Here is a 23,765-nt window from a genome sequence, read left to right on the forward strand (position 1 = left end):
GCCTCTTTGAAGTTAAGCCCTCACATCACTGATGTCCTTTCTGTGACTCGAGGTTAAATTTGCCTCTTCTAGAGTTCCTGTAAACGAACCCCTACCGTATGTTCCTGTTTGTGTTGTCTGCTTCCCTTGGACATTGTGGTTTGGGGATTCATCTGAGTTATCCAGCATATCGCTAGTTCCTTCCTTTTTGTTGCTGATGAGCATTCTATTGGAGAGACATACTACAATTTATTTATCCATTCACTAGTTGATGGACATTGTTTCCAGTTTGGGGCTGTTATGAATAAAGCTGCTATGAACATTGATGTACAGTCTTTGTGTGAATATATGTTTTCTTTGGGGTAGATATCTATGAATGGAATTGCTAAGTCACATGGCAGGTGTACGTTTGACTTTATTAGAAGCTGCCAATATGGTTTCTAAGATGGCTGTACCCTTTTACACCCTTACCACTAATGTATGAAAATTTCTGCTGCTCTACATTCTTGTCAAAACTTGGTATCGTCAGTCTTTTTAGTTTTAGCAAATCTGATAGATAGGTAGTGGTATGTCATTGTGGGTTTAGCTTGCATTTCCACGATGGTAAATAATGTTGAAAATCTTTACATTTAACTTACTGACCATTCCCATACCCTCTTTTGTGAAGTGTTGTATTCTGCATACAGTTTCTTTTTTTTTTTTTTTTTTTTGTGCAATACGTGGGCCTCTCACTGTTGTGGCCTCTCTCGTTGCGGAGCACAGGCTCCGGACGCACAGGCTCAGTGGCCATGGCTCACGGGCCCAGCCGCTCCACGGCATGTGGGATCTTCGCAGACCGGGGCACAAACCCGTGTCCCCTGCATCGGCAGGTGGACTCTCAACCACTGCACCACCAGGGAAGCCCTCTGCATACAGTTTCTTTGTTAAATACACATATTGCAAATATTTTTCTCTAAATTTGTGGCTTGCCTTTTCGTTTTCTTAATGGTGCCCATCAAAGATAAAAGTTTTAAATTCAATAAAATATTATTTATCAATTTGTTTCATGGTTTTTAAAAATATCCTGTTTAAGAACGCTTGACTTGCCCCAGGTTGCAAAATTTTTCAACTATGTTTCTTTTAGAAGTTTTTTTTTTTAATAGGTTTTATGTGGACCCCCCCCCTTCTTTTTGTTAATGTGCTAAACTGTACTCATTGATTATTCAAATGCTAAACAATTCTTCAACGTTGTATTCCTGGGATAAACTCCACTTGGTCAGGAGATATTATTTTATATGTATTGTTGGATTCAATATGGTACTATTTTGTTGAGGATTTTAAAATTGATGTCATGAGGGACATTGCTCTGTAGTGTGCTTTCTTGTCATATCTTCATCTGGTTTTGGCATCAGGGTAATGCTGACCCCATGAATGACTTGACATACGTTCCCTTCTCTGTTTTCTTCAGAGTTTGTGTAGGATTGGTATTATTTACCCCCTAAATATTTGATAGAATTAATCATGAAGCCATTCACCCATTTGGGCTTAGATTTTTCTTTGTGGGAATCGTTTTAGTGATCAATTAAATTAATAGATACAGAGATTTTCCAGATTTTTTTCTTCAGTTAGTTGTGATGATTTGCATCATTTAAGGAATTTCTCTATGTTATCTAAATTGTTGAATTTATTGGCATTAATTTGTTCATAATATTCTCTTATTATCTCTGGTGATGTCCTGAGATCCATGTCTGGTAAGGGTAATTTGTGTCTTCTCTCCCTTTGTTTCCTTGATGAGCTAGAGGCTTATCAGTTTTACTTTTTAAGAGTTCTTTCGTGTTTAAAATATGTGTCTTTGTTCACGGTCTACCTTCAAAATAATATGCTACTTCACATATAATGTAAGAACCTCTGTAGTTTTTAGTGTGATGTCTTTAAATTCTTTTAAGCTTAAAATTTGCTTGTCTATCCATCTAGATGTTTAAGCATATTTCATTTGTATTCTCTTTTAATTTTTATATTATGACTTTTCAAATGTACTTCATCTGTTAAGGGCTTATTTTGGTAAGTAGCATGAAATGAGTATTTAAACAGAATTCTTTTCCGTTATAGTCAATTATTCTAGCAACTTTTAGTGAACATCTTCCTTTCCTCATAAAATAGCTTTCTCTCTAGCATAGCAATTTTATAATGTTCATTTTCCTTGAAAAAAACATTCTAGAGAATAACTATCCTAGAAATAAATGTAATGATTATAGAATATTTTCATTTGAAAATTGTACATCTCTGCAGTACTTTTACATTTGTATACGGTTCATCTTGCATCAATACATGTTTTCATTTGGGTCTTAAAATTGGGAATTATTTTGTGAAGTTTTCATAAATTTGGTTTAAGTAAGTGCAGACTCATTTGTGTATGGGGGTCAGGACTGGTGTCAGCAAAGTTTGAAGGACAACTGGTGATGAAAGTAATGTTCATGAGCGGAAGCAGCATGCCTGAGCCTTGAGAGTATCATGACCCCCACCATGTGGCCTCAGCTGTGTGCTTGTACTGCTCAGAACCTTAGTCTGCACCTCAGTACAGTACAGATAAGAAGAGTAGCCACATCAAAGAGTTGAGAGAACTGAGTGAGAGTGCCTGAAAAGCTTTTAGCATCCCTTATGGTATGAAGAATACTCATTGAATATCAGTTGTCAGTGTTAGTGGAAGTACCAGTGAAGTAAATATGCTAGCCTCTTCCCTCCCCTATTTACATAAAAAACTGTGGGAAAAAATGTGAGGCTACTTTAGGTAGAAGCAGTGAATAACATAGATCCAGAGACTCAGGAATGTTTAGGATAAAATTAGATAGGCTTGCAGTAGACTGTAATAATATTTACAAAAAATAGATGGGTAAATATTACTGGAAAAGTCTAAAATGACAGACTTATTTACTCTGGCTCCTTCTTTGCACTGGACTTCAGTTGAGTGGAAGTTTTTCAAATGTTGCTTTTTTTTTTTTTTTGCGGTACGCGGGCCTCTCACTGTTTGTGGCCTCTCGCCTTGCGGAGCACAGGCTCCGGATGCGCAGGCCCAGCGGCCATGGCTCATGGGCCCAGCCGCTCCGCGGCATGTGCGATCTTCCCGGACCGGGGCATGAACCCGTGTCCCTTGCATTGGCAGGCGGACTCTCAACTGCGCCACCAGGGAAGCCCTCAGATGTTGCTTTTAATGGTAATTGTCCTGCAAAAACTTTTTGGAAGTCTCCCTCCAAAAGGAAGGGAATTTGAAAGTTACGTTTTGATAAATTTTCAGCTTAAAAGTCTAACCAAGCTGGCCACAGGCAGTGTTGGAGATGGCTGGTATGCGCTTGAAAGCGCTGATGGTTAACTTTTTGTTGCTGTTGTTGTTTAATTTTTTTAATTTATTAATTTATTTGTTTATGGCTGTGTTGGGTCTTCATTGCTGCACGTGGGCTTTCTCTAGTTGTGACGAGTGGGAGCTACTCTTCACTGCGGTATGTGGGCTTTTCATTGCAGTGGCTTCTCTCGTTGTGGAGCATGGACTCTAGGAGTGCAGGCTTCAGTAGTTGTGGCACTCAGGCTCTGTAGCTCTGGCAATGGGCTTAGTTGCTCCACAGCATGTGGGATCTTCCCGGACCAGGGCTCGAACCCGTGTCCCCTGCATTGGCAGGCGGATTCTTAACCACTGCGCCACCAGGGAAGCCCAGGAGCTGATGGTTAACTTTTCATGAATTTTGTGAGGTGGCTGTAAAGCACAGGTACTAATAAAAAAACAAATTATATAAACTTTTGATTAACATCTATTAAAGACAAAGGTGATAAGCATTCAAACTCATGATTTCCTAATTAGTTTATCAATACTTGCGCTCTTAGGGTACTTGTGTCTATTGTGTCTGTATGGTGGTGTACAACCTCACATCTCGTGCCAGCTGCAAGTTTAGTGATACCGTGTTGGTAGATTGAAATCAGCCACGGTGGAGGTATTGATTCCATGGAAGTCAGCAAACATTATTTTTTGGAGAGCCAGTTGTTGTTAACTGTTCACCAGCACAGCACTGGCCACAAATAAAGGCTGGTCTCTAAGCACAAAACATCACTCATCTTTGTGCAGTGATAACTTAAAATGGAAGTTTACCGGTTGTACCCACAGATTTCCCTTCAGCTCCTACACCCGTGCTTATGCCATTTGCATATTTTCCACCTTTTTCTATGTGTCTAGTAACTCCTGGGCATTTTTTAGTTGAAGTGAAGGGTCTTGTTAGCTATGATTGACAGAGGTAATTGTGACCTGCTTGGGAATGGTTAGAATGTTGGTACACATTAATCACTGGGTTTCAGCCTTTTGTACTTATTACCTTATTGCATTTTAAAACAAAATTTCATATTTACTTTGTAGACCCTGTGCCATGGTGGCCCCTGACATCGAGCTAATCTGTGAAATCCTGTTAGTTGCTGAAGGTTTTGTGGATGCACGCTCACTAGCCCGCAAGTTTATTACATTGTACACGCTCTGCAAGGAGCTCCTGTCCAAGCAGGTGAGGGGTATTATGTTACTTTTTCTGGGTTTTTACACCCCATTAGAACAGCTTCTGAAGTATGGACACTGGGTAATTTATCACTCAAATTATAGTTAGACATTTAGGAGTAGTTTTATATTTTCCCCAAAATTTTGAAAATCTGAATTTTACAATTCTTCATTTTTTTTGAAATTAAAATAAGACTAATAAGAACCTGTATAAAAAAATAAAATTCAAAAACAAAGAACAAAAAAAAATCATATACTCCTTGTGCTAAAAAGGATATGGCTTTAGTCCCTAAGTGCCTCAATTTCCTCATCTTCAACTTGGAGCCAGTAATGGAGAGCACATATAAAGGTTGTTAAAAAAAAAAAAACTTGAGACATTTTAAGTTGAAGGCTTTATTTGTACTTAGTACAGCTTTTATCAGTGGGCTATGTGATTTTCTTTAAATGTTATCAGTGCTGTAATTAGATATGAATTTTATGATGCCTCCCTTTCCTGGTGGGAATATTATTTTCCAGGGAAAGATGGCGGGAGTGTTCATAAGAGCCAGGGAAAGCTGATTTTCTGAAAAACCCTTGAGAAATGCTAAATGAAAGATTTTCTCATTTTGTTGGTAATTCTTTATTTGAAGGTAGACTTGGCTTTTTTGTTTGTGTTTATTTTTGCTCTACAATTCCTTTGTTTCTGAAATGGGCCAAATTAATAAATGCATTACTCTCCAGTTACTACCTTCTTGCTGTCTCGTTGAAGCTGCTGGTGGGCCACAAAAATGCCATCTATATCAGCATCACTGTTTTTAAATTTAGCTTTTTGGTCACCTTTGACTTCATTCTTTTGGTGACCTCTTGTTAATTCCTGGTGACATTATTTTGCAGTTGTTCCAGGATGAAGGATGAAAGTATTAAAATATCACAGCTAGAACCACTCAGTTACCTGTACTGCCAGATGTACTCATTTTAAATTACCCTTTGTTGGGGTGAAATTTGGAATCTGAGAGGCAAATTCATATTGTCATTTTAACAACTGTGAATTTATATTCTGGGGTAAAACATATCGAATTTGATAATGTGGAAAAATGCTTGTGACAATGTTATATGCAAAAAACAGCACAGCAAACTGTCGATGTGATCTACAATTTGCGTGTGTTTTATTCAGTACATTTTATATTACACTGTGTGTTTTATATACATATGAAGCGACTGGAAAATACATTGTGATTTTTAACATTTGTTTCTGGGTACTAAGATTGTGAGTATTTAAAATTTTTTTCCTATTCTTGTTTGTGATATCATTTTATTTTTTTTCAATGAGCCCCTTTTAATTTTATAATGGGAAAACGTCAGAAGAAAAAAGTGTTACTGGACCCAGGATACATGGAGTTGCAACCATACCCCATTCCCAGTACTAATACTTAAACACATTTAGTAAGCATTTACTGTATTCAAGTAATATAGTTATTGCTGACAACGATGAACAGGGTAAACACAGAACAAATGAAGCAGACACTTAGATTTCTGACTTCAAAGAACCTATGCAGGAGATTTAGTTTACATGCAATAAAAATTAGAAGGAAATGGAGGATGAAAAAATTATCATAGTTTGAAGGGGGAAAGGAACCAACATTTACTGAACAGGCACCATGTGTTAGCTTTTTATCTTGACAAAACTACTATGAATTTGGTCTTATTTGTTCCATTTTACAGGTGAGGAAACTGAGTAAATAACCTATCCAAAGTTCCCAACTAATAAATGGTAGGAGCAAGATTTAAATCCAGTCCTTTCTAACCCTTTCTAGGACATCTGTAACCACTTACAGGAGGGAGAGGGTGCGAGGGGTAGAGTAGTTGAGGAAAGGGCTCTCCAACTCAACAGAAGTGTCAGAGATGAGATGAGGGGAAAGAAATTTGTCCCGGACAGAAAAGCTGAGTTAGGAACACAGTCCAGTGATAGTTTTCTAAGCTGTAGGAATGGATTTGAGAAGAATCAGTGGACATTTTTGACCAAAGGAATAACCTGATGAAAATGGTGAAGATTATGTTAGCAGTTGTTTGCGCTGTTTAAATGTTTAGGAGTGTCACCAAGTCGTCTTTTTTTTTTTTTTTTATTGAAGTATAGTTGATTAACAATGCTGTGTTAGTTTCTGGTGTACAGAAAAGTGATTGTTATATACACACACATACATATATAATATTTTTCTTTTTTTTTCTTTTTTTTTTTTTTTTTTGCGGTACGCGGGCCTCTCACTGTTGTGGCCTCTCCCGTTGCGGAGCACAGGCTCTGGATGCGCAGGCTCAGCGGCCATGGCTCACAGGCCCAGCCGCTCCGTGGCATGTGGGATCTTCCCGGACCAGGGCACGAACCCGTGTCCCCTGCATCGGCAGGCGGACTCTCAACCACTGTACCACCAGGGAAGCCCCATATATAATCTTTTTCATATTCTTTTCCCTTATTGGTTATTACAAGATATTGGATATAGTTCCCTGTGCTATACAGTAGGACCTTGTTGTTTATCTGTTTAATATATGGTAGTTTGTATTTGCTAATCCCAAACTCCAAATTTATCCCTCTCCACCTTCTTTTCCCCTTTGGTAACCATAAGTTTGTTTTCTATGTCTGTAAGTCTGTTTCTGTTTTGTAAATAAGTTTATTTGTGTCATATTCTAGATTGCACATATAAGTGATATCCTGTGATATTTGTCTTTCTCTTTCTGACTTCACTTAGAGTGATAATCTCTAGGTCCATTCATGGTGCTACAAATGGCATTATGCCATTCTTTTTATGGCTGAGTAGTATTCCATTGTATATATGTACCACATCTTCCTTATCCATTTGTCTGTCGATGGACATTTGGGTTGCTTCCGTGACTTGGCTATTGTTAATAGTGCTGCAATGAACATTGGGGTGTATGTGTCTTTTTGTACATCCTCTCCTTTAATAGTGTTACTGCGATGACTTAGCCCCTCCCCAATCTCCCTGGCCTCCTCTTTCCCCTCTCTTTCCCTCCTCTCAAGCCCTAGTCTTCTTTGTATATCAGTGGCTTTCAAATGATTTTTACCATGACCCACAGTAAAAAATACCTTTCTGTTGAGAGTCAGTATACACATACATGCATATACACATACATGCATACGCACACGCACCCAAGCACCACTGAAACAAAAATCTTCGCCAAACACTTCTTACCCTTATTTGCAGTGCACCCTGGTATTTTTCATTCCATTCTGTTCTATTTTAGTACCAACAAAAATGATGGTTAAGACCCACTAAATTGATTTTATTATCTATTAATGTACTGAAAAGCATATACATTTACATGTGTTGCTTCACTACTTACAAAGCATTAACTCATTTTTCTTCAACAACCTTGTGAAGTGGGTGGATACTTTAATCTACCTTTTTAGAGATGATGGTAGTAAGGCTTGGAGAGGTTAAGTGACTTTCCCACACGCACAGGTGGGAGATATTGAGAGAAGGGTTGTTACTATGTGGATTGTGGACAGAAGACAAAGGAGAGAAGATGGGTTACATACCGTCAGTCAGCTAATAGAGTGTATCTTTCCTGAGCCTCCTGCCCTGTGCTGTGTGCTGTGCTAGGACCTAGAAGGCAAAAAATCAACATGGGGTATATGCTCCAGGAGCTCGGAGCCTGTGAAGGAATCTCGTGTAGGGGTAATGTGGAAGTCTCGAAGAGGTATTGGTTTAATCACTGAACTTTTTTTTTTTTAATTGGGGTATAGTTGATTTATAATGTTGTGTTAGTTTCAAGTGTACAGCAAAGTGAACCTGTCATACATATACACATATCCTCTCTTTTTTGCATTCTTTCCCATATAGGCCATTACAAAGTACTGGGTAGCGTTCCTTGTGCTGTACAGTAGATTCTTATTAGTTATCTATTTTATATACAGTAGTGTGTATATATCAATCCCAATCTCCCAATTTATCCCTCCCCCGCTTACCCCCTGGTAACCATAAGTTTGTTTTCTACATCTGTGACTCTGTTTATGTTTTGTAGATAAGTTCATTTGTACCCTTTTTAGATTCCACACATAAGCAATATCATATGGTATCATTACCAGGGGGTAAGGGGTGTGGGGGAGGGATCAACTGGGAGATTGAGATTGACATATACACACTACTATATATGAAATAGATGACTAATAAGGACCTACTGTATAGCACAGGCAACTCTACTCAATACTCTGTAATGATCTGTATGGGAAAAGAATCTAAAAAAGAGTGGATGTATGTATATGTATAACTGATTCACTTTGCTGTACACCTGAAACTAACACAACATTGTAAATCAACTATACTCCAATAAAAATTAAAAATAAAATTTAAAAAAAGAGTAATGAGGGAAATTAGAGATGCAGGGCTGGGAATGGGTGGAATAGCAGGGCTGCCGGTAGAAAACGAGGAGTGTGCTTGTGGTTGGAAGTGAAAACACTGGAGTAATTGAACCCCTGAGTTAGCAGGCTTACTGAGAGAACAGAGGGAGGAAGGTGGATGGAGCCTTGGGCAAATACTGCAACTAAACGCTATGGAAAGAAGAGATTTGCTGACAGAGGTGGAGAATCAGGCAAAAGAAGCAGGACGCTGAAGGGACACGGTTTTTACAATTTCAAGGAGGGGAAGAGAATATTGTTTTACATCATTAAGACACATATTTATCTGAACCCCTTTTTTTAGCTTTTGGCTTTTACTTCTGGAATGAGAATCTGATTCCCTCATAAAATCTTTGAAAAAATGTATCTGTGTTTTGATTTTAGGATCATTATGATTGGGGACTTCGTGCTATTAAATCTGTCTTGGTTGTAGCTGGCTCCCTGAAACGAGGAGATAAAAATAGACCTGAAGATCAGGTACTGCAATGCTAATAGGATTTTGTTAAGTGAAGAGCTTAATGGCTTTGTACAAATAAAAGTATATATATCTGGATGGTGGGTCATACATAGCATGACTTTTTAAAAAGCATCACATCTATTTTTAATACAGGATATTTTGAGGACTGGCATTTCTTATGTTATAAAAGACCACAAGTATTCTTGAGTAAAAGGATATGAATATATGAAAGAAAATGTGATTTTGTAAGTGCTTCTGAAATATCAGCCACAAAAAATATTTTGGCGATCATAAATAATTCAGTAATCAATGTTTGATTTTCTCTGAGGAACATTTAGAAAATCTGATTGAGTTGGGATATTAATCCTGAAAAAGTCCATGAAGACATAATCTAATGGAAGAAAGTATGTCCATTTCATGGGTTGTGAGATGAGTTTAAAGAAAGCAACAGGGGGGATGCTCACCTAACACCAATGATATATTTAGTTGGTTATTTAGAGCTACTAGGGGAATGTTCCAGTATCCTTCGTGGGGAAAAACAATAACACCCACATCATGCATTTTTCTCTATTAAACAAGTAGTGAGAGTAATGCATATACAGCCTGTGTGAAGATGCAGTATGGCTTGAGATTTTGAAAAAGGTCTATTCCTGTGAGTTTCTTTACATGTTAAGGGATATTTATCATGTGATTTTCTACTTCTCTTTTTCCACCTTTCTCCCTCTTCCTCTGAGTCACAATTCATGATTGGGTCAAGATTTCATACATTTACCTCTTTCTGTAAAAGTCATCTGATGTTCAAGTTACTGCTTTTAAAATCTAAAGGCCTCTTTGGTTTTCAGCCAAAATAGAAGAAAAACCGAAACTAAAAATGGGTTGAGTTTATCATTCTGAGATTCTTAGAGTATTTTGGACAAAACGGTCTCATGGCCTTGGTTAATTTACATCCTGGAGTTTGAAGCTTACAGAGAGAAGTACCTCAGACCCTTTCTTAAGATCAAAACATTATCCAGGGAGGCACAGGGCCTCTTTGTTGGTTTTAGTCTGAGGTTCTCCGTGGTATCAGCAGAGCTTTCTGCTGTTCTGATATATGACCTTGTAAGCAGTTACCCTCCCTGTAGATAGAATGCCATTCTAATAGAGAACAGTGTCTATCTCATGATTACATCTTTAGCTGTTTCGGTGTTTGTTAGACCTTGTATTGGCTTTTTTAATGAAACGTTTTCTCTTTTCCTTTCTAGGTACTCATGAGAGCATTAAGGGACTTCAATATGCCTAAAATAGTGACTGATGACATCCCTGTGTTTTTGGGCCTGGTTGGTGACCTGTTTCCAGCCCTGGATGTGCCCCGGAGGAGAGTGCCCCACTTTGAGCAGATGGTCAGGCAGTCCACCGTGGAGCTCCGCCTGCAGCCCGAGGAGAGCTTCATCCTCAAAGTAAAAGGATCATTTCCTTGTCATGGCAGCCCTTGGGAGGTGCACTGACAATAGCTGTGGTTAAGTGATACTCAGCCAAAACATTAACTTATATGTTACACTGACCTTAAGATGCCCTTAGTATATACATCAAAGCTTTCTAATATAGTCCCATTCTGTGAGAAGGTGAAAACACAGAGAGGGTAAGTCATGGTTTTCAATGTAAGCAGACTTTTCATTAGTTTATAAAACTCCTTGGTTCTTCTCAGTGATGTGCACCAAAAATTAATTTTGCTTTCTTTTCTCTCCATCTTAGAGAAAGTTGGAAATAAAGTCATTAGCACATGCTTGTAATGGGGGAGAAACGTATGATATCACCTGAGTTATCAAAGGCTTGTGCATATACTCACTCGTCTGGGGTGTAGTGAATACATGGATGTTAAAATACATACAGGTTATCTGTTATAGGTATTTCAAAGGATGTAAGTCATTAGTCAGTTGTAGATGATGTTGGCCGTATGCTGTTTCTGGTCCCACTTCATGAAGAGTCATTGATTTTTGTAACTAACCCCTGCCATGTACCAAGTACCTCTGTACTTCACTTCTGCCTGTGTCACTGACTCACCAAGTAATGGTTTTTCTTCATCCTCATCCCCGTACTCTACGTTGAGAGATCTGGGAGCAACTGTACTTTGCACTTGTCATCTTTTCTAACTTTCCAGGAATGTAATGCTGTCAGTGGGGGCTGACTCAAGTTGTAAGGAAAGAACTGGGTGAAAATGGGCAGATTTTTTTTTTTAATCACAAACTCATTAAAGGAAACTAGTGTGTGGTTGTTTGGTCTGCAGGTTGTCCAGCTTGAGGAGCTGTTGGCCTTGCGACACTCGGTCTTTGTCGTTGGAAACGCAGGCACAGGAAAGAGCAAGGTATAGTAAACGCCTGTTAGCTTTCAGCCATGAAAGGAACAAAATTGCGCAGTGTGGGAGAGCTACATTCACTTCCATTTGAGAGTTCCCTTCAGTGAAGTTGCTCATAATTTTGGGTTAGGATCTGAGACTCTAGCATTGCTATTTGATCAGTTGAAACCCTTCCTTTATACTGGGAGCAGGGAGAGAGGAGCTAGTAGAACATTGCATTCAAATAAGTAAACTGAGGGAAGATTGGGCTTTCCACGTGAGATAGCATCCTATTCGCGAACTTAGATGCAGGCCGTCCTGCTCTATTCATCTTTCGATAATGTACCTGAATTCTTTTATCCAAAGTAAACATATTGAGAGACTCTAGAGTAAGATACCTGGCTTATAGGATTGGTGTGGCCCTACCCACATTGACCAAAACTATTTTCTTCTATTTCCCAAGTTATCCTAGTGTCTCCTCCCCATATCATTAAGAAAAACCCAAATAGTTTTCTTCAATACTCCCCCAGAAATATAGCCCTCTATAGGGCGAAAACAAAACTTGAAAAGAAAGGGAGGAAGTAAAAACCACATACTTATTATGTACTCTGCTAGGTGCATTATGTGTGATTTACTCTGCACAACGATGATAGGCCATGGGTGTTATTATCCCCATTTTTAGTTCACTGCTTAATTTTGTTTGGTCTTACTGACAGTCCTGGCAACATACTCATTTTCTTGCTTGGCAGACAGTATAATGCAGAGCCGCATGCAGTTTAACTGAGGGTGTTTGGGTATAAACATATTTAGTAACCAGCAACTAAAAATAAGCAGAGTGGGCATATGAGACTTTAGAGCATGGGTGTCTATAGAACTTGCCAGTATTTAGGTCAGAATCCAAAGTGGAATACATGTAAAAGGAAGCCCTGTATAGGGCTTTTTCTACTGAAAAATGTGATCCTTGAAATAGTAAAGTAGATTACTGATAGACCTGTAATTATTTTGTTAAAAGTAAGTTTCAGATGTGAGCCATGGTGCAAGGAAGGATAAAATTAAATTCTATAATTTTCAGTAGATTAATGGTTTCTAAAAATAGAAGCTTAATATTTCTAAGACATTCAATTTCTTTCATCTAGTCTTCATTGATTCCGTCCTATTCAACCTTTGCTTAAGCTTATAGAACTAGAGCACCAAAGCTTGGGCCATGTTATTTAGCAACTGATTATTCTAAAGTATTTAGCAACTGTTTATCAGTCCTTTAAACCCCTGTGAGAGGAGATCAGGATGATAATATCTAAAATAAAAGCCATGGCTTTTCAGAGAAAGCAGAAAGGATAGTTGGGCAGATATTTGCGTTAAGGTGTCAATTAATTAACTACACATGTATTAAGCACCTAGCCTGAGAATTCTTTTTATTTAATTTTTTACTTTTTAAATTTATTTATTTTTTATTATTATTATTTTTTTATTTTTTTGCGGTATGCAGGCCTCTCACTGTTGTGGCCTCTCCCTCAGCGGAGCACAGGCTCTGGACGCGCAGGCCCAGTGGCCATGGCCCACGGGCCCAGCCGCTCCGTGGCACGTGGGGTCTTCCCAGACCGGGGCACGAACCCACGCCCCCTGCATCGGCAGGCGGACCCCCAACCACTGCGCCACCAGGGAAGCCCTATTTTTTATTTTTGTTTCCTTATTGGCCGTGCTGCGTGGCATGCGGGATCTTAGTTCCCCAACCAGGGATAGAACCCGTGCCCCTGCAGTGGAAGCACAGAGTCTCAACCACTGGACCCTCCAGAGAGGACCTATCCTGTGAATTCTTGTCACCAAGCCTTCTTTTCCTCAATTACCTAGAACAGGGCTTCCTAACCTCAGCACTATTGACATCTGCACAGGTTAACTCTTTGTCCTGGGGGCTGGTCTTTCATTGCAGGATGTTGAACAACATCCCTGGCCTCTGCCCACGAGATGCCCAGTAGCACGTCCTCTTCCCCCAAGTCAAGATGATCTCCTCCTGAGAACTGTTGTTCTAGGTCGCTAGGTCTCAAAGCATGTCTAGACCAGCATCCTAGGCATCACCTGGGACCGTCTTAAAACTCAAATCAGTCGTACGCCAGATCTGCTAAATTAGAAACTCTGAGATCGGGTCCATTAGTCTGTTTTAATACCCTCTAAGCACTTTGGATGCAGGCTAAATTTTAAGAACAATCTAAGTAATACAGGCAGAGTGGATTTTAATAACATGTACAGGAGCACATTTACATATAGTCCTTTACTTTGCACACATGGTTAAAAATCTCTGTTGATAGTGACTTTCTATTGACAGAATCAGGTGAACTGATCCTCAGGGATTGTGGGATTCAGTTTTTCAAGTTGTGAATGAAAATGTGCACATGTAAATTTTTTCCCATTCTCAATATACACAGAATATCTAGGAACATATAATACCTAAGGAAGACTCTTCAGAAATCTTTTGCTTCCCATTTGGCTTACATTAGTATTAATTTTCTTAGCGTTTTTCCTTTTTTCTTTTTCAGATTTTGAGAACACTGAACCGAACATATGTTAACATGAAACAGAAACCCATTTGGAATGACTTAAACCCCAAAGCTGTGACAACAGATGAACTCTTTGGTTTCATACATCATGCTACCCGAGAATGGAAAGATGGCAAGTAGTATTTCTCCTTTTGAAGTGCTAAAATTTTCCTTTTTTTTTTTAATCCAGAAAATCATTTCTCAGTTCAAGCCAATTTTAGTCATGGTTGTAGATTTACTGTTTATGGGTTGGCGTTATTGGAAATACAGCAGCTCACAACAGCATTTATAACCTATAAATTAAAACTAGATTTGATTAAGTGGTCGATTAGCATTCAGCAGGTTTGTGCTCAGAGCTGTGTATTTTATCCCCCATCAATTATGTCAGGGCTCCCTGTAAACCAGCAGAGAAGTCAACACAGATGCCTCAGGGAACATTTATAAAGTACCTGATACAAGATACTGAGTTTCAGGCATGTGCTATTCTAGGTGCCAGGGCAAAAGTCAGTGGGACATGTTTCTTGCCCTGAAAGCTTTTGTGGACAAGCAGATTCCTTTGTTAAAATCACTTGTAACATTCTCATTTCTGTAAATGCACTAATCTGGACATCATCCTTGAGTCCTTTCCCACATTTACACCATACATTTAACCTCCCAGCAAATCCTATAGGCCTTACTTACCTTTAACATACGTATTGTATTCCAGTACTTCTCACCTTCTCTGCAGCTACCACATGAGTCCAAGCCACCAGCATCTCTTGCCTGCATTTGCGGTGTCGCACCTCACGGGTCTCCGTTAATTCATTTTCCATGCAGCAGACAGGAGGCGGTCTTCAGAATATTAGTTCTCTGCTTGCGGTTTCCAGTGTGTTTCATCACCGTTAGAATCTAACCTTTATCCATGGCCTACAAGGTTCTATGTGATTGAGTCCCTCTTCCCCATCTCTGATCTCATTTCCTGTTCTCTGCCTTTCACTTACACATACACTCGGGCATCCTTGCTCTTCTCTGAACCCGCCAAGCATCTTCCTGTCACGGGCCTTTGCACTTGGTATTCCCACCATCTGCAACACTAGAGATATCTGCATGGCTTGCTCCCTTATGTTACTAGAATGTCTGATCAGACATCGCATCAGAGAAGACTTCCCTGATGACCCTGTCAAAGGAGCAGAGCTCGTCATTCTCCATCCTAGTATCATGTACACCCTGCTTCCTTAATCTGTGGGACAGTCAAAATTTGCTCTCTTAGGCTTTCTTTTTTTATTTTAAGGACTGTGGCAGGAAGGGAATAATATCTGTTTATGCTGAAAATATGTAGAAGTCTTTCAAATTAGTGTCCATTAGAACAGGTTGCTGGCTTTTTTATTAATTATGGTAGCAGGTTCTACTATAGACTATCACTTACCTTTGCACAAAATCCTTCACAGAGGAAACAAAACCTTCCACATACCTGCCTCAAAACAGTTTTTTCACCATAGTATTATATACTTGAGTTTTGAACAGTCAGCAACTATTAAATGTGCCATGAAACACGCATAATACTTAGCAAAAAGGACTCTGGATTTTAAATGTTTCTATCTTTACATCTTGTGAGATAATGATAACTTATTATAATGCCAGTGAACACACTTCCCAAAGAAATGTATCACACTTCTGAATACTTTAGCTTTATAATGATCTCTCTCGAATAATGTTACAGAAAAATAGAGAAAGGTGGAATAAATTAATATTTGGCCTAAAATAGATATTGAATATATGTGCATGAAAAAGGTTAATATTTTCATTTGGTGTAAGTTTTGAGTTTCATGTACGTCACCGGCTATAAATCTCCACAGGTGTTCTTCAAGGAAGGTGCTATCATCTTTATTTGACATTTGGGGTTGCTCAGTCTGAGAAGTTAAGGAACCTTCTCATGGAAGTAAAACTTGTCCATTGGTCTAGATCTCAGGGATAGCTCAAAAAGTAGTGCTGTTTGCCCACCTGAAAGAGGTGACAAACTTATAGCAAATTTACTTACTGAATAAAAGAGCTTCCAGTACAAATAAGACAAATTTATTTTAGAAGTAAATAGCACTCAACTCCATTATACATTAGGATTGCTGACTCTTAACTTATAGGTCTGTTCTCATCCATTCTGCGAGAACAAGCAAATCTTAGGCATGATGGACCAAAATGGATAGTGCTGGATGGCGATATTGATCCCATGTGGATTGAATCACTAAATACTGTCATGGACGATAACAAGGTGAGTAATACCTCAGTGCTAAACCTTAAATGTAACACCTGGAGTGTACTGCGTTCCATTCACTTGTTGACTTTAATACCAGTTTCAGGCATTAACCTGATATTCTTTATGTAATTACTACTTTGATGTGGCACCTTCCTGGTAATTCTCTTAATTTCACTATTAAAGAATTTAAGGGAATACATTTTTTCTTGTCTATAAATTTAACCATCTTTAAAGAGAGATATGTATCCAAGGATTTAGTTCATCCAATCTTAACATTTTCTAAGAGCTAGGTGTAAATTATTATTATATCTTCTCTTTAAGTATGGACTACTTGGATAATAAAAGAATGAGTTTGTGCCCTATGTTAATTGGCTAAATTTAGCTCTTGAAATTAAGTAGTTCCTATGGCTACAGATTTGAGTATGCATTCCTAAGCATTTTGCCGTGGTTAATCCAGAATTTCCAGCAAAAATAAAAGGTGAAGATACAGGTCTTTGAGACACCATTGAAGCAACCCAAAGCCTACTGTTAGGGTCAGGAGAAAGAAATCATTAATTGTCATTGCTATAGAATAGTAGTAGTAACCCCCTTAACCTAAGAGTAATTACTGTTTTCTGAACCAAGACATTGTCTATCATAAAATATGGGTCTAAGATCTTTATACTTGCATGAGTTTCTACAGGAAAATTTAAAATTGTGATAGTTCAGATTCTAAATAAAGTTTATTTCTTATGGCATTCAGGCCTTTTTATGTAATCAACTCTTAAAACAAGGGTCTTATATTTAGTAATAATTACCACAGTTATTTAAAGGTTGGCATGAGTGAGTCCATGTTGGTGAGTTTGTTCCTCAGGGGTTAACGAGCTCCCCTGAGGATGAACCGAGATCTTTATTCAGACTGCATTTCATTGTTTGTTTTTTATTTGTTTTTGTAACAAACAACATTTTTAAAATGGAAGGATAGTTGAGTTACAATGTTGTGTTAATTACTGCTGTACAGCAAAGTGAGTCAGTTATGCATACACACACACACACACGCACGCACGCACGCACGCACACACACACACACACACACTCTTTTCCATGATGGTTTATCACGGGATACTGAATATAGTTCCCTGTGATATCCAGTAGGACCTTGTTATTTATCCATCCTATATATATTCCGACTGCATTTCTAGCTCAGGCAGTGACCTCATAGCCTTTGGCACTTCTCCTGGGGGAAGGACTTTGTGCTGTTTTGGAAAGTTAGCAGCCTTGCCTTTGCTCCCTAATGAAATGGGCACTTTTGTGCTGTGCTGCTCTGTCCAGGTGCTGACCTTGGCCAGCAATGAACGCATAGCTCTCACTCCCTCTATGAGGCTGCTGTTCGAGGTTCATCACTTAAGGACAGCAACCCCAGCTACTGTTTCCAGAGCTGGTATTCTATACGTGAACCCACAAGATTTAGGCTGGAATCCGTGAGTATTGCTTTTATTTTAATTGTGGTAAAATATGCATGAATGTCGAATTTACCATTTTAACCATTTTTAAGTGTAAAGTTCAGAGGCATTGAGTACATTCACGTTGTTGTACGACCATCATTACCATCCATCTCCAGAACCTTTTGCGTCTTCCCAGACTGAAGCCCCAAAGGCACTAAGCAGTAGCCCTCCCAGCATCCCCACCTCCTTTCTACTTTCTCTCTATGAATTTGAATACTCTAGGTGCTTCTTATAAATTGAATCATATAGTAATTGTCTTTTTGTGCTGGGCTTATTTCACTTAGCATAATGTCTTCAAAGTTCATGCATGTTACAGCAGGTGCCGGAATGTCCTTCCTTTTCAAAGCTGAATGATATTCCATTTGGTAGAGATATATATATCTCATATTGTTTATCCATTCATCCTTCTGTAGATACTTGGGCTGCTTCTCCCTTTTGACTGTTGCAAATAATACTTCTGTGAACACGGGCATAATCTCTTTGAGTCCCAGCTTTCAATTATTTTTTGATATGTACAAGCTGAACAGCTAGATCATATGGTAATTCTGCTTCAGATTTTTGGAGGAACTGCCATACTGTTTTCCATTAGTGGCTACTCCATTTTACGTTCCCATCAGTAGAGCACAAGAGTTCCAATTTCTGCATGACCCCACCAATACTTGTTATTTTCTCTATTTTTTATAATAACCATCCTAATGGGTGTGGAATGGTATCTCATTCCAGTTTTGATTTACATTTTTCTAATGATTAATCATTTGAGCATCTTTTCATGTGTTTATTGGCCATTTGTATATTTTCTTCGGAGAAATGCCCATTTCAGTCCTTTGCCTATTTTTTAATCTAGTTGTTTGGGTTCTTTGTTGTTTTTGTGAACATTTCTTTTTTTAATCTTAGGTTTCTAAGAATGCTAAACCTGTATTTGATTATTTGAAGAAAATGTTAGCAATTAAATTTAAAGTTAATTAGGCTAACTTAAAAATCACTAAATTAGCACCCGTATGCAGTTGTCATTTTTAGTTGGACATTACCCTGTTCACACCTTGCGCATGTTAAGACATATTTGTTGACTAAGTGAATAAGTAATAATAATAGCTCGTATGGAGCACATAGATATAAGTATATCATTTAGTGAACATTTGTGTGTTTGTATGTATACACATAATATGCATACATGAACAGTGGTGATGCTTTGATTTAGAATAAAGAAGTTTTTTGTGCCCACTTGCTTACTCTTCAGATGCTTACACTTTCCATAATTCATTCTGGTGGTCCCTTGTCACCCCCTCTCGTATTCCCACTCTGCGCTGTAGAAACATCTGAGCTCTGCACATGAACACGTGCTGGTGCCTGGCATGCTTCTTGTGTCAGATGTCTTCTCTTTACCCCTCCACCCTGCTCTGTGCCCCCAGCGGCCATCCTGTGTGGACCACATCAGTGGGCTCCTTGCCCTCTGGCTTCTGGTTGGTTTGGCCAGTGAGGAGCCCTGGCAGGAAATGAGAGGGAGAAAAGAGAGTGAGGTTAGGCTATTCATTCCCTTGGCTCCCTCCCTGCAGGACCACATCAGGGTGACCGTGACCTTCATCAGGAGGTCCTCTTAAATGTCTCCATGAGATTCTTTGCTTCCAGGTTTTGATAGCCCTTCATTCTCTTGTCCCTGCAGCCGCGGGTGCTCTCACCATTTCTCAGCCATCACCCCATGACATTGCGCTCTCCAGTTTCCCTGCTTCTGCCCGCACCTTTGCCAATAGTCCCTTTATTGATCCTTCCCTATTATCCTAATTTGAGGATGACCTCTGTTCCCTGCCAGATGCCTGGCTCATGCACTCCTCCAGGCTACTTTTCTGTGTACTGATTTATTTACTAAAAGTCTCATCCTCTAACTCAGCAGCCAAGTAGAGCCATACCCAGGTTTCTGTGAAAGTAAACTTTCATTGGCTAGGGGAGGGAGTGATTTTTAAAACTCTAAAATGGAGAGTACTCCTTGAGCTAATAGCTCCTTTCCCCAGCTAGGATTTTGACTATCTCCTAGGATGCTTCTGTTGATCGGGAGCTAGCTGACGGAGAATCTCCAGTGCCCCTTGACTCCCCCATATGGAGAGCAGAGGCAGTCTTGTACCGCTCACCCCCACTGGTGTGGTCTGATTTCAGTAGTGAATCTCACAGTTCCCAAGGTCTCTGTAGTTCAGTTTTAATAACATACGGAGATTTGTGCTAACAAAAGCGGTCTAAATCCCCATTTAAAGAAAGACTTTTATCTCATAAGTCAAAGGTCACAGTTTGGCAAAAGAGTCACCCAATTTACATTCTTGAGAAAGTTAAACCCCTCTTCACCATTAGATTTTATTTTCATGGAGGTTTTTTTTAATTTAAGATCAATGGGTAGGTTTTAATTTTCATATGTGTGACCAAAGGGTCCATCCAGGTCATTATCCAAAATAATGGGAATCTTCTGTAAAGGGTATTTTTATATTTTTACCTCCTACTGCCAGAAACTTTCAATGAACTACCAAAAAGTGGCTATTTCAAGTTGGGGGTGGTATATTTTTAACTCCATATTTATTGGATAATTTATTACCTTACTTTAATGTCATAATATTAAAAATGTGATAGCTTTACATGTATTGACTCATTTAATCCCTAATTACCTTCTGAGATCAATATAGTTATCAACCTAATTTCCCAAACCAGTATCTGTCTCAATTTTCCCTGACTTTTTAATTCGAAAGTGTTCAAAAATATAGAAGAATTGAAAAGGTGGTAGGTAGTACATTGTCCAACCATGCACTCTTTTCCTGCAGTCATCAATTTTTACAGTTTTACCCAATTTAATTTCCTTTGGCTGTACATACACTCCCTCTCACAGGCAGAGAGAGACGTATATTTTATTTTTTTATATATTTTTTTTTATTTGGTTGCACCGGGTCTTAGCTGTGGCTCACGGGCTCCTTAGTTGCAGCAAGGGGGCTCCTTAGTTGTGGCATGTGAACTCTTAGTTGCGGCATGCATATGGCATCTAGTTCCCTAGCCAGGGATCGAACCCGGGCCCCCTGCATTGAAAGTACGGAGCATTATCCACTGCGCTACTGGGGTAGTCCCCTATATTTTCTACTTTTATTTATTTTTGCCGAATTATCTGAAAGTAAGTTGGAGACGTTGACAGTTCATCCCTAAGTACTTCAGCATCTCTCTCCTAAGAACTAGGGTATTCTCCTATATGAACATAATTCAATTAACATACCTAAGAAATTCATCTTTGATATGATACTATCAAAACAAACAGTAATTTTTCACAATTTCCCAGCTACCCTGGGAATTTCCTCTGTAGTTTTAAAAAAAAATCCAGCATCAAAACAAGGACCATGCATTGCATCTACTTATCTCTGTTTTCTCCTTTAATCTAGAATATCCACCCACCTTTTTCTTTCATGACATTTACAGTTTTGAAGAGAACAAGCCAGACATTTCGAAGAATAACCCATTGGTGGTTACAAAGTGGGTCAACCCTTCTGTCTCCATATATTAGGTGACATTTTTAGTAAAGAACTTTTTCTCTTCTTCCCTTCTACTCTCCTTCCTCCCTTCCTTCCTTTCTCTCTCTCTTTTTCACTCTTCCCCCTTCCTTTGTTCTTTTTGAGGAGTGTCATTTTCTATTCATGGCTTCTTTTGTCTTAGTTCAGTGGGTTATGATTCATTGCCAACAGTATTCTTTTGCATGCTCAAGTTGCCCCAAATTTTGCCAGCAGGACCCCCTTCAAGCCAGCCTCTTGCATGTTCTTTTGTACTTGTTCTCCTAAGTCTGAGCATTTTGCTTTCTGACTAACGCAGATGCTTCTGGCTCATCTCAGACTTTACTTCCCCTACGCTTCTTTCACCCATTTCTCTAAGGAGCTGGAAGTGACTGCTTTCTGTATAAGGAGTGGTATTTAGAATCCAAGAGAGGGATGCTAGGAGGGCTCATTGCCACTGGTATGTCATTGCTTCTAGACCCTTCAGTGAACAGAGTTAGGAAATATATTTTCTTAATTCATATTATGGGAACTGATAAGATATTTTGGATAGAAGAGATTATGAAATACTATGTTCATAGTATCCCTTTGGGGTTCATAGTATCTCTGTGGGACTAAATAGAATGCCATTATTGCTTAAGCTACTTGGAATATTTTTGTTAAAATTCACTGAGCTATTTAAAAGCATAATTTTATGTCCACATTTTACAGGTATGAGGTCAAACAACATCCTTAAAGTTACATCATTATGTGACTAGCTCTAGAAATCAAATACTATTTTAATTCTGAGTTCTAAGTAAGTTTACCGGAAGAATCCTAGACAGTTCATATATGTCTGTTGAGATCTTGAGACAATAGAGAAAGCAGGAGTTAGAAGAAAATTTCTGAAGATTATGATCAGTGAGAAGTTTTTCTAGTAGAAAAGAATAAAATGCACGGAAAGGGAAAAACAAACAGGTAATGAATTAAATTCATTTATAATTATTTAAATTATTAAAATTATTTAAAGTGAGCATAAGTGAAAGTGAGATCTACCAAACTGTGTATCGCATGGCTTGTACATAATGATAGGAAAACGCAGGAGTATTTCTGGAATTTTGTCTGATTCCTGGAAGATAACTTTTGGTAGCCACAACTTGAGATCATACTTCCTTCTCTATTACTTTAGCTGAAAATACTCCTTTTTTAAAAATTGACTTTATTGAAATATAGTTGATTTACAATGTTATGTTAGTTTCAGGTATACAGCAAAGTGATTAAGTTATACATATATATATAATAGTTTGCCTCTGCCAATCCCAAACTCCCAATCCATCCCTCCCCCATGGCAACCACAAGTCTGTTCTTTGTGTCTGTATGTTTCTATTTTGTATTGATAGATAAGTTCATTTGTGTCATATTTTATATTCCACATATAAGTGGTATTATATGGTATTTGGCTCTCTTTCTGACTGACTTCACTTAGTATAATAATCTCTAGGTCCATCCATGTTGCTGCTGCTGCAAATGGCATTATTTCTTTCTTTCTTTTTTTCAACAGCTGAGTAATATTCCATTGTATATATATACACCACGTCTTCTTTATCCATTCACCTGTCTGTGGACATTTAGGTTGTTTCCATGTCTTGGCTATTGTGAATAGTGCTGCTATGAACACAGGGGTGCATGTATTTTTTCGAATTATATTTTTTTCCTGATATATGCCCAGGAGTGGGATTGCTGGATCATATGGCAATTCTACTTTTAGTTTTTTTGAGAAACCTCCGTACTGTTTTCCATAGTGGCTGTACCAATTTACATCCCCACCAACAGTGTAGGAGGATTCCCTTTTCTCCCTATCCTAGCCAACATTTATTATTTGTAGATTGTTTAAGTATGGCCATTCTGACCAGTGTGAGGTGGTACCTCATTGTAGTTTTGATTTATATTTCTCTAGTTTTAGCTGAAAATATTCTTTTGCCTTTGTCTCACTCATTGTCTCACCTGCATTGGATAAGCTTGTTGTCTTCTACCCCTGCAATCCCATCCTTTCATCTTTGGATATTGTTTATATGTGTAAACATACAGATTCAGAAATCATCAAAGTACACTCCTGATCTGTGGGTCCTTTTAACTTCTGCTATTTTCCAGGCCACTGTGAATAATAGAAAACCCAGCTATAGCTGTGAGGGGCAAACTATAGAGAACTCTGATGAATTCCTGCTATCCTGTATGACAGGATTCCGACCGCAGACTACAGAGTAATACATAAAAAAGTCTTCAGAAGCCTGAAGACTTTGGCTACCTATATAGTTTCCAAACTGCTGGACTTTAGACTTCCTGTGATGTGCCTATAGCAGTTCTAGAGAAGGAAGAAAAGCAACACAGCTGCTTATA

The 23,765-nt window shown here is 38.6% G+C and overlaps 1 protein-coding gene across 1 annotated transcript in view; it reads left to right on the forward strand.

Annotated features, from left to right (window-relative positions):
- Nucleotides 1–23,765, forward strand: part of DNAH11 (dynein axonemal heavy chain 11) — a 315,096-nt gene that overhangs the window by 135,363 nt on the left and 155,968 nt on the right. The window contains 7 exon segments of the mRNA XM_060305020.1: nt 4,355–4,493; nt 9,255–9,347; nt 10,569–10,763; nt 11,591–11,668; nt 14,170–14,306; nt 16,264–16,414; nt 17,711–17,859. Coding sequence (XP_060161003.1) covers nt 4,355–4,493; nt 9,255–9,347; nt 10,569–10,763; nt 11,591–11,668; nt 14,170–14,306; nt 16,264–16,414; nt 17,711–17,859 — 942 coding nt within the window.

Source organism: Globicephala melas, chromosome 9 (assembly GCF_963455315.2).
Source record: "Globicephala melas chromosome 9, mGloMel1.2, whole genome shotgun sequence".
Taxonomy (NCBI): Eukaryota; Metazoa; Chordata; class Mammalia; order Artiodactyla; family Delphinidae; genus Globicephala; species Globicephala melas.